Below are 11,920 nucleotides of genomic sequence, written 5' to 3'. Positions count from 1 at the left end.
TTGTTACACAGCCACTTGCACTTTCACTTGGTGCTCTTGGGTGGAATTTCTTCAGAAGTCTCAGTTTCAGACATTTTACTGTGTCCCTTTGTGACATAAACCTTGTTGGTATTCAGAAACTGTTGAGACTAGTTGGACAAATACCTCAGTGGCTTGTTGGTTCATAATGAAAATGAGACTTCCATGAGACAAAAGCGTGAACACGAGAAGTTTTAAGGCAAACATTTGCTGCAGGCAGCGGAGCTATTTTCTGACAGTCTGCCGTCACGCCTGGATACCAACGTGTACAGTAAGCTGCAGCAACATTACAGTGAAAACCTCTTAATCTGAGTCAACCATACCAACAGTTGTCAGGACTTGTCATCAGCATTAAAGGCAGGAGCATGGACACTCCAGCCTGTGGTGTTTGAATTTAAACAGATGTGATTCATGGTTATGGGGACATTTACTTAAATCCAGCAAAGATGAGAGTACTTCAAAAGAACTTTGCAGGAAGTTAATCCTTTGGAAATCTAGCCACTCATTTCTTACACCATCCTTGACATTTTTTCAAGTTTCGGTCCTTTCATTCAGTAAAGTGAGCCTAGCGTGTGAAACATCAATAGGACCAACCCAAAAGTAGGAGGTGGGAGCCTGCTGTGCACTATAATTTATTTTTCTGCAGCCGTTCCAGCTGTGTTACTCATTCTCATCCTCCACTGAGTCCTCCATCCTCTATCTTCCCCATTTCTTTGAAAAGTTTGCTCCCCCCACCTTTGTTTTGGTAACAACAATCACGTTCTGTGAGGCCGTGTTGCTGTGGCGGTTGCATTGCGTTGGACTTTATTCCACGCGTTCAAAAAGTTGCCCCTTGTTTGTACTGAAAGCTCACCAGGCCCAACACTCACATCATCACTTCATCGCTGACCTTCATGAGTCACGAGGATCTTAACAACATATATAAACAACTTTACTTAAAATAGGTTTTCTTACAGGCAGTTAAGTCATCTCCCAAACATCCGGTGTCCATATTTGGTCTAGCGTGCTTCCAACCGGGTGTCCTGCTGTGTCATGACATCACCTCAGTTAAACTGTTTTTTATGTGGGTGAACTAGAGCGTGACAGATGGGCTTTCCAAGACTCCAAACATAAAAAAAGCACAAAAAAGTGTTCCAATTAGCGAAGGAGTATAAACAAAGGGGGGACCAAAATGTCAGGATGGGGGTGGAATCAGGTGGTCGGAGCATGGGTAAACAGTGAGATAAACATTTGTTTGAGTGGAGCAGTGAGTCAGGTCATGTATGGGGTCTTTTCCAAGAGGAAAGACTTACTGTATCTGTGTAAATGTTTTTCTGGACTTCACTCTGCAGTTATTCAGGAAACTCGGCTCATGTGAGGCCGACCCTTCAGATAAGCATCGAGGTAAAATATACCCTCATTTCTTTTTTTTTATTTTTTTTATTTTTTTATATTCTTTATTTCTACAATATTACCTCATAAAGATGATTACAGGCATTAATTAACACAGTTTACAAGAGAAAAACGAAACAAAACGAGAAGAAAGAAAGACAGATAGAAAGAAAGAGAAAGAAAGAAAAAAAAAAAAAGGAAAAAAAATTATATATATATAAAATAAAAGGAGAAAGCTCTGTCGGGAGTAAACAATTAACTAAATTGGTGGTTTCAAGCTTTAAAGAGAAAATTCGGTTTATAGGTATTAACGTATTGGACCCACTTATCCCAGCACAGATGGAACCAGGCCATCCTGTCATTAACATGAGCTGTTACTTCCTCCATCCTATATATCTCTAACGTAATTTCCCACCATAATGACAAAGTCGGTATGTCTTGCGAGGACCATTTCTTTGTTATACATTTCTTACTTGCAACCAATAAAGCTCTTAACAGACATATGTCATTTTTGGACCAGTTCTGCGGTATACAGCCAAAAAAAATTGTCTTCATATCCTGAGGGAATGTACAGTTAAAAATGCCTTGTAATATAACATGAATGTCTTTCCAGTAAGTCCGTAGCACAGGACAGTCCCACATAATATGGGTGTGATGGGCTCCTTGGTATCCACAGTTTCGCCAGCACACGGGAGGATTCCCATCATAGTGAGCCTTTTGACATGGAGTGATAAAGAACCTTATCAGAGTTTTCCATCCGAACTCCCTCCAGCTTTTGGAGGAAGTACTCCTCCATTGCCATTCCCACATCTGAGTCCATTCTTCCCTAGAAATACACATCCCTCCCTCCTTTTCCCATAACATCTTCACATAATCAGTTGAGTGTGGAAGCTTATTCATAAAAAAATTGTACCAAAAAAAAATGAGTCTTGTGTCAACATCCCCACTGTACGCCTGTCTAAATAAAGTTACCAATTCCACGTTAGTATTTGACATCTGACCGATTGTTGTCTTTATATAGTGTCTTATTTGCAAGTATCGAAAAAAATCCTGTTTTTCTAGATTGTGTCTCTGTTTCAGCGTGTCAAAACTAACCCTCATTTCTTAATGGCGTTAAAAAGATCTTTCCTCAGCTCTTCCAAGATGACTCACTGTGTCTTCTGCCTCACTCACTTGTGGCCAAAAGCCAGGAATAGATGGTTGTAGATTGACTAAAGTGTGACTTAAACATTGCACCATATTATTAGGAAGTCGATGGCTGTCCTGTTTGCAAACAGTGCTGTAGTAGTCGAGACTTGACGTGTTTGGGCACCCTGAACCACTTTCTGCTCCGATGGCTTCTGTGGAAAGTATCCAAAAGATTTTGATAGAGACGCTATGGTGTAAAAATGATGCAATAAAAGCTAGAGGCTATGCAAGTCATGCGAGATGCGCTACTGTGGAATGGCAAACACACGTAGATCCTTAGAGGAATATTTATAAGAGTGTAACAGTTTGGCAGCTCTGGCTTCAATATTCATTAGAAATCCTTCTTACAGGCAATTACTGTATATAAGAGACTAATGTAATTTCCCCCCCAAGGAAGCCACAACCCCCCCTCACCTGAGAAAGTTTGAAATAAGCTTGGACGTTCTTTTCCAAATTTCTAAATCACTAAAGCTACAAAACCTACAACAAATAAAGTGACCCCCTATTAGTCAAATGTAACCCTTTTCTTTGCCTTACAGCAGGGCTGGGCAACTCCAGGCCTCGAGGGCCGGTGTCCTGCAGCTTTTAGATGTCCTTGAACCAACACAGCTGATTTAAACGGCTAAATTACCTCATCAACACGTCTTGAAGTTGCAATCATGTCATTCAGGTGTGTCGACCCAGGATGAGATCTAAAACTTGCAGGACACCGGCCCACGAGGCCTGGAGGTGCCCAGCCCTGCCTTACAGCATGAAACCTGCCAGTTCAATTAACCTGATACGTCCATGATACGTTAGGTTGTGGGACCATCTTTACCAGCAAGAAGTCTGGAGTCTGAAATGGTCATCACTGCTGTGCTCGTGGTCATTTGTCCTGTCACGTGATCCAGTTTCAGCTAAATTTTGTATCTGAAATTGGACAGAGGATTTCATACATGATTCAGTGACTCCAAGGAGCCCAAGTCCTGTGGCTGTAAATCAAACCCAACTCATCACCCCTGCGCCGCCATGCTTCACAGTCAGCAGGAAGTGTTTTTGCAGATATGCTGTGTCTATTTTGTTTGTTAGATGTCACACATCTATTCACACAGAATAGAAGGTGTTTGCTGTTAAACCATTTTAGTGTTTGAGTTCATTCACGACAATTTGGTGCGATACTCCAGTAACTGGGACCGGTGGTGGCACTTGGTGAGCATATTAGAGCTTCATAGTCCAAAGGTAAACTGTGCCTCTGAGTCAGTGCACAACTCTGACGACCTGGGTAAGTCCTCCAGGGGACCTCTTCAACTTTTTCTCAAACTGTTATGGAATCGAAGCATCGCATTAAATGAGAACACACGGATGAACTTTCCCGGAAACACATAAAACTGCAGCCTTTTCAGATACACGCGCGCCCGTCACTGAGCAATAATGTCCAACACTCCTGCTTTTCAGTCAAGCTGAAGATTGTCGAATCATTGGTGGACAGAAGATTAAAAAACAAGTCTGATAAATGAAAACGATAAATGTAGTAAGAAAAGCAGTAAACTAAGGACGGCCTTTTGAGAAGAAGGAAGCATGAACGGTAAATGTGTCTTATTTCTATAAAGCTTCTCTATTTTCTCAAGTGTTGTTCCCAAAATGTGGTTTTAATGATTTGATTATAAGTTAAACAAAGTAAGTATGATAATATAGTTCTGATAAATTTACGACGAGATGGAGGAAACCTGTCTGGAGGCTGTCTGAGCTTTAAGAGGCGAACTGCGTCTCGAAAATACACACATAATAACACAAAAACACTTACCTTCCATAAGAATTTATATGATCCTATTATCTACTTCATGACAAACCTTGTTTCCTACAGGCTGTTTGATTTAGCTCCCTGCAAATTAAATTGTGGGTTATTGCAAGTCATCACTGAAAAGGAAAACAAAAAATTAAGTTGTGGTTTCAGCATGCCAGGAGGAGTTCAGGGGGTCACGGGTGAGTCAAGTCTGTGCTTCGATACAGATGAAGTTATCATACACGCGACAGCATCTGTCTGCACACTATTTTTCTTCCGTAACCTTATGCAAACTTTTGAAAACTTTCTTTTTCTGATCCCTTTTTGAAAATTTTACTTCATTTCAAGATGAGTTACTAAACTCGAGAGTATTTACACCAGGCCTTTTAATCTACGCAAAGTACGCACACTTAAACTAAAGGGTTTAAGTGTGTGGAGTGTAGACAGAGGTGGTGGGAGTGAAGGAAAAAGTCGTCAGATGACAGAGTAAAATTCTTGGCTTCATCTCCTGGCAAATTCTGAAGCGATCCTCTGCTGCTTAGGTTCAATATAGACTTAAAATATGTGTGAAATTGTGTGAAATTTCACTGTATTTTAGTTTTACTAAGTATGAATGGAAAATGGAGAAAAGCCTCGCTCTGTCCGAAGGCTTAAACACATTTGAAATCCTAATTTTACTTCCTCTTTGAGCCGCAAATGAAACGTGCAATTTCTACAATTCGAAAAAGCCCAAACTCACTACTTTATAACCACCTGAACAGGAACTACTAATGCAAGATGTTGTGGACTCCATCAGCGACTTCCTGGCCACAGTGGTGAGCATTCTCACCCTGCCTTTAAAACCCCCAAATCTATATCGTGTATGAATGAAATGCAATGGCAAACATTCGATTTTTTATTATTATTGTTATTATGACTGACAGGAGTATGTTTACTTAAATACTAATACAAAGGTTAAAGGGAAACCTGGCGTGAGCAACTTTAAATGCGATGATGTTGACACTGTGCTGAGTCATGACTTGTGGGGTAAGATTACACACAGGAACCCCAACATTAACCATTTCCTTTTTTGTGACTTCCTCCATTTGTTTCCAATTCCCAGTATGACCTGTGCAGACATGAATGAACCCGTCTATGATCACAGTGATGAAAATGAAGCTGCGAAACGTTGATCTTTTTCTTACTTCCTCTGTTTTTAAATGCTGTCAGAGCACCCGGGATACATCAAACATACACGTGTAACACATTTGGGGATGTCTGTTTGTACAAACCCTGATTTTTTACAAGCAGCCTGTGTAAATCTCAATTGAATCGAATATAAAAACTACAAAAAAACCCTGTTAATCATTATTTTTACAAGTAGATACAGCGTTGGAGTCAGTGTTACAGTTTTGGCTTGTATCGGGGTAGTGGTGAGGGGAGTTGTGCTCTCTCTCTCTTGCTCTCTCTCTCTAAATATATATATTTATATATATTGTATTAATAGAAGCTGCTCTCCTCACATTACTGTAACTGTCTCGCCCATATTCTGAAGCACCCATATCTGGGTCACTGATGTTTCGTCATCAACTGGATGTCAATCTTTTCCTTTAGACAACAATCCCAAAACACTAGAGCGCTGGTGGAGATGTTACGCTTGCCTATTTATTGAAACCCAGCTCAATATTTTCATATTTTAATGTAACTGTCTTTCTTAGATCTTTCTTCCTTTGGTTCTTCATCAGCAGCCAAACTCTTCATTTACTCTATGTTGTTCTCTTCATCGTCTTCCATCTGAGGCTGCTCTTTCTCTGGCAACAGGCCGTAGCTGTTGAGGAAACCCTCCACGTCAGTAGCAAAGAATTCCTCATTTAGATGCTGTGTGCAGGACAGGAAGTTTCCCAGTAGCTCTCCAGCTTTGTACACGAGCAGCGTGGGTAAATATTCATCCGAGAAGCGCTCGGCGGCACCGGAGGCGACGGCGTCAATCTTGCAGAACTTTACGGTGGGATACTCAGTGGCCAGGCAGTCAAGGCAGCTGTTGAGTGCCTCGCAGCCTTTAATCCCATTCTTGTAGATGTGCACAACCACAACCGTGCTGTGATGCTCCTTTTCAATAACTTCTAGGAAAGCCTCTCCACTGTCCAGGTCATACACGCCTTCAAACCTTGGCCCAAAGCTGAGCTTGTCATGCATCTCTTGCATGCACCGCTTTCTGTAGCTCTTTAGACATCCTTCATCCTCCTCCTTAAGCAGTTCATACTCTTGGACACTCATCTGAAGGAAGTGTATTAAAACAGTAGTTACATTTTTGGGTTGATATTTATGTGCAGCATTTGGAATGGCAAACATTTGCTGCTCGAGGCCAAAGTTTTCTAAATTAACTGAGAATTTCTACAATTTCCTGCACATCGGAGTTAAGAACTGGTTTAGCGCTGTGGGAACTGGGTTGTGTCATACCTTGCGGTTAAGGTTTCCTCTGGAGGTATCTTTTGCTTTGCTGGGGGATGACATTTGTCTCAGCAGTTCCCTTTTTGCAGGATTCAAGTTTTCTTGCTCCATGCTTTCCAACTTAAACCTCCTCCAGTCATTGATCACCCCTTTGGGGCCTACGGAGAAAGCAGATAGTTGTTTGTGTTCAGGGAAATTACTAATGTCTGTGCTAAACTATTTATGAACGCAGAGTGGCGAGAACGAAACAGGAGTGGGAAGGCAGATGCTTCAAGAGACAGGATTTAATTCATGTCTGTCAGTCCTGCGTGTGGGAGCTGTGCTTTTATAAAGCAGCAGTCATACAAGTCTTGGTTTTAACAGTGATGTCGTATATATTTATGTTTGAAACCACTGGTCACGCTTATGGATAAGGAAGTGTACCAGTTACCTCCGTGTTGCATAATAAAAAGAAGATTAGCATCTGTTAACGTCTTACAATCCTCCAGGTCACTGATGTACGGTGGCTCTGAGAGGCCAAACGGTCTGCAACTTAAGAAAACACCAGCAATAAAAAAAAAATGCTGCAAAAGCACACAAAACACAACGGAAACAGGAAAAAAGAAAACAGAAATAGAAAAAACAAAAACGGAAATAGGAAAAAACAGATTTCCAAAAGCACAAGGGAAGTGTTTGTGGGGAGACAATAACTCGACGGACCAGTTGCAGTTTTTTCCTATTTTTGTTTTCTTTTTTCCTAAATCCGTTGTGTTTTGTGTGCTTTTGCAGCGTTTTTCTTATTGCTGGTGTGTTCTTAAGTTCCAGTCCGTTTGGCCTCTCAGGGCCACCGTACTGATGGCTTGTTTAAAGCTTTGATTTTCAAACAATAAAAAACATCCACAGAGAATTTTATTTAAAAAGATGTGCAAGAGTGTCAGCAAACTCTTCTTCTATGTCTACACTTCAGTTTAACACACACGGCCCAGTTTTATAGAATCGTCCGTGTGGTAGATTGGAAATGTTTATGACCGGAGAACTGTGATGCCAAAATTCATGCTTGAGATTTAATTTGAACAGTAGCTTGTCCTAATTTCTTAAGATATGCTTGTTTACCATGTGACTCAGACACATCCTAACCCATGTCAGGTTGCGTTAGGTTGTGTTTGAGCCACAGCCTGGCCCTAATCTTTGTCAGGTTGCTGATGAAGTGGTGGACGTGAGGTTGAAGTGCCCAGACTCTGCAGATTTACACTTCGCTCTGCTTTTTTACTCTAAAAACGATTTTCTTGATGAACAATCTCATAGTGTTTGTGAAAACACCATAAACACAAAGTGTCAGTTCCTGTGTGAGGTTTTAAACGCCATGTCGCCTCACCTGTTTGGGTCGCGGTCTCTTCCAAGTCAATCAGTCGCTCAGACATTTTCCTGGTTGGTTAGCTGGAGGACGAAAATCGAGAAAATGCCGACATGGCGCCATTAATGATTTAGATAATGTTTGGGTTGTCACTGCAACAGATTTAGAGTCACTGCTACTGGATATCCGGTGACTTCCACGATTTTTAATTAAATTAATGCAGTCTAAGAGGATTACTGACCTGCGGCAGACTTGCGTGCTTGCTGTAAGTCCTTAAAGCTACTGCTTGAAGAATGAGCTGATGAATGTGGTCACTAAAATCATGAAATGCAATCATAAACACAAGATTACAAAATCACAGTGATGCTGCAAATTTAGTGATTAAAACAGATGTGTGAATGCAACAGAAACTACACATTTAGATGCATTAGCATATTCTTATTGCAAATATATTCTTAGTGCAAATACTGGTAAAATTACCATCTTGCTAAACTTTTGACCTTCGCACTGCTTCCTAATGTCTCTGTGATGCTGCTGTTTGCACAGGTAGGTTGGCCTACATCCACCTCTATGCTGTAGCCAATATCTGATTGGATTAAATGATCTGTCCCCAGGGTTCCAGGTACTGCAGTCCTGCTTCCTGTATGCAGTCACAATGCTCATCTGGGGTAATGATCTTTATGACGGCAGGTCTAAGTTCCTCTAAGGTCACAGTTTGCAAGATGTAATTTTCTGTGATTAGCTCTAGCATTAGCAAATGGAGCTAGGTAAACAGCCTATACTTGTTATTATTATTACTATTATTATTGTTATTATTATTATTATTGTAGGTCTGTTTCTCTGTGTGTTGGTGAGAAATTGACGTCTCGTAACCATCTGACTTCCAATTAGTCACAGACCCGTGACTAAACTCAGCACTGTCAGAATGAACTCTTTGTTTGTGTTCTGCGCAGAAGCTTTTACTTTAAGTCATCAAAGAAACGAAATGAGAATAAACAAAAACAGCCCCTTGGATACATAACGTGGCAACATAATGTAAATTATACACATAAAACATAAAAAAGGCCCCAAAGTCTGTGTATGTAAGCAAAACACACTGACCAAATAACTCGTATACTTTAAATGATTTTGTTCAAAACTCAACTTCACATTTCTAAACCCGCCTGTGTGACTTTTTACTGCATTATTAACAAAGGTTGTCTTACCTCCCACGGTCACAGTGAGGTCCTCCCTTTGTAGCAGCAGATAACCTTGCACTGATCTCCACTCAGTCACTTCACTGAGCTATCTGTTGCTGGACGGTGTGTGTTTTTGCGTGCTTGTGTGTGTCTATTCCAGCCAATGAAATTGGTCTAATGGAGATTTCAAAAGCAACCCGGTACGCCGAACAGAAATAGAGCGCAGATCCTAAGAGGATTTCACTTCAGCAATTAGAAGACTCGACTTGATAAAGGCCTGACTACACTCGACGAAGAAAGAGAGAGAATGACAAAAAACTGAAAGAAAAACGTTTCTTTTTTAAAAAGCTTCTTTTCTTTTTTCTCCCATATCGTACATTTAATGCATCACTTGATCAGGCAGCTGATAAAAGCCATCCCTATTCAAGAGCAGTACACAAGAGCCACTGTGTTGCATTTTTTATGAGCAGCGCATTAAGAGTTAACTCGAGGAAAAGCACCATATCCCCAAGATGAACTTTCAAATAAAGTGATCCTGTCTGGAATTCAAAGTTCTTCCAGGCATAGAGCTTCACACGAAACACATGACGGGAATCTTTCAAAACACAAAACACCGCTAGCTAAGGGTGGGGAATATCTAGTGATATGCTTTGTCATGTGCTTGCCGACTGTTTTCCACACAAAAATCCCACTCATTCATTTCTAAAACCTAGATTTCCCTCACAGGTAGATTGGTCGTTACGTTTCAGAATTATGTAAAATTTTATTTTGAGGTAAAAAAAAAACAAACAAAAACAAAACAATGTCAACATGTGATCCTGTTTTATTCACTGGTTATAACCAAGTAAGAAATACTGAGAATATTAAGAAACACAAGTAGTAAGAACAAAGCAGAGACAACTGTGAAAGTTGTGTGTGGTTAGGTAATTAAGTTCTTCAAGTTAAGACAGAGTTCAGCACGAGCTTATAAAACCTAAATTCTTGTTATAGTTTTGTCATGTAATGCGTGTTGTCTCCTTGCATGTCTCCACAGCTCAAGAATTTCCGCTTTTAAGCGACAAAAGAGGAAGACGTGATTTCCTTTGGTTTAAGAATGTATGCATCTGTTCCTCAATATTAAAATATAACTAACTAATATTACTAATCAGGAGGACGTTTATATGGATAACAAAGCAAATTTTATCCCTTCCTGTTTTTATATTTTCCCAAATACGAGTGCTTGTTACTGATCCTTAAACAACAACATTACGCAGTAAACTGGTGGCACACAGTGACGTAAAAATGGTAAACACTTTAAGTGGAAAAAGTATTTTAGTAAACACATTTACTTTCCATTGCAGTTGAACTTTGCTCATCTGCCCAAAGCATCTGAATATCATTATCTTCACAGCAGGTATTTGTTTCCCTTCAGAGCAACATAAATGCAGGAACTGCACCTTTCAAGTTTTACAATTTCGCAAGTTTACGTGCGAGAAGGAATCCCCTCTTTGCACTCGTTGCCTTCATGCATCACTGCAAGCTTTCCGTTCCCTGAGTGCTGAATCACTGCAGCGCATTTAGGAAGGGCAAATGCTCGCCACACCCACACGATATTTTCTGCTACCGTGTTTGGCTTTTGCCCTTCATCTCTGCGTCTGTGTCCTGTCTTTATTGGCTTAAGGGATTACTGGACTTTTTTATTTAGGCACACAGAGCATGCATGTCAGGTGGGGTTCCATTATTCTCAGTCACTCGTAAAGCCCGGGTTGCTTACAGTGGAATTCGGCTGAATATTTTGCACCTTTTGTGCTAAAACTGTCTGTCAGCAGCAGCTATCTATCTGTCTGAAGGTTCTAAAAAAAGAGCAGCGACTATTATTAACGTCAACAACTGTTTTTAATGTGTTGTTTTAGTAACTTTTGTGAGAAAATGTGCTTTCAGTTGAATTCTTGTAATGAGCACAAGGTCAAACAGCCCACTGCAAACCTTATATGTATTAGTGTTTTTTCTCATTTTAATAATGAAAAATACAAGTGACCCAAATGGATCTTCTCATTGTGTAATGGCTAACATAATAGCATACTGCCAGTGTACTGCTAGCTCTGCGTCCAAGCCTGGATAATTGTGGAGGGTTTTGTCATCTGGTGGAAAATCTTTGCCAACTACGACATGGAAGATTAGGATTTCCATACTGGATCGGCTGGGGAAGAGTTAACAATGACTGCATCTGATGTTGTTGGCCCACATTAGAAGGTGTAAACTGTGTTACTGTTGGCCGAAGACAAAATAAGAGTAATGGAAGAAGATTCAGAGACAGAGAGGGAAAGAAAAGCGGGAGTGTGGAGGTTAGACTAGAGGCTTTAAATGTAGGGACTATGAGTGGTAAAGGAGAGCGTTGGCTGATATGATGGAGAAATGGAAGGTAGATAAGGTGTGTGTGCAGGAGACCAGGTGGAAGAGGAGCAAGGGTGCAAGCTCTGGAGGTGGAGTCAACTTGTTCATCATGGCATAGATGAAGAATTGGAGTAGGGGTAACGTTAAAGGAACGGTACATGAATAAAGTCGTGTAACTGAAGAGTGTTGGGCTGGATCATGGTTGACTGGTAGATTGGATCAGAAGATGAATGTGTAGGTGAAGGGAACAGGGGTGATTAGGGGCTG

At 40.7% G+C, this 11,920-nt stretch overlaps 1 protein-coding gene across 1 annotated transcript; it reads right to left on the bottom strand.

Annotated features, from left to right (window-relative positions):
* Positions 1-5,251: 5,251 nt before the first annotated feature.
* Positions 5,252-9,355, bottom strand: pdcb (phosducin b). Its single transcript, XM_085436452.1, has 5 exons — positions 9,308-9,355; positions 8,344-8,416; positions 8,124-8,185; positions 6,779-6,927; positions 5,252-6,595 (listed from the first exon to the last, which is right to left on the bottom strand). Exons 3-5 carry the CDS (start codon positions 8,167-8,169, stop codon positions 6,080-6,082), a joined length of 711 nt encoding a protein of 236 aa, XP_085292578.1. The 5' UTR covers positions 8,170-8,185; positions 8,344-8,416; positions 9,308-9,355; the 3' UTR covers positions 5,252-6,079.
* Between the last annotated feature and the right edge of the window lie 2,565 nt (positions 9,356-11,920).

This window comes from Copadichromis virginalis, linkage group LG17 (assembly GCF_057382275.1).
Source record: "Copadichromis virginalis isolate Kocher_CV1m ecotype Utaka linkage group LG17, C_Virginalis_male_GT1.1, whole genome shotgun sequence".
Lineage (NCBI taxonomy): Eukaryota > Metazoa > Chordata > Actinopteri > Cichliformes > Cichlidae > Copadichromis > Copadichromis virginalis.
The sequence above is the reverse complement of the archived record's forward strand: the minus strand, read 5'-3'. Positions and strand labels throughout refer to the sequence as shown.

Excerpts from the sequence above, each read along its gene's own strand:
- pdcb (XM_085436452.1), bottom strand. The coding sequence starts at position 8,169 with ATGTCTGAGCGACTGATTGACTTGGAAGAGACCGCGACCCAAACAG. Across the intron at positions 6,928-8,123 it reads AGAGACCGCGACCCAAACAG|GCCCCAAAGGGGTGATCAAT; the intron begins GTGAGGCGACAT and ends CTTTCTCCGTAG. Across the intron at positions 6,596-6,778 it reads GAGGAAACCTTAACCGCAAG|ATGAGTGTCCAAGAGTATGA; the intron begins GTATGACACAAC and ends CACTTCCTTCAG.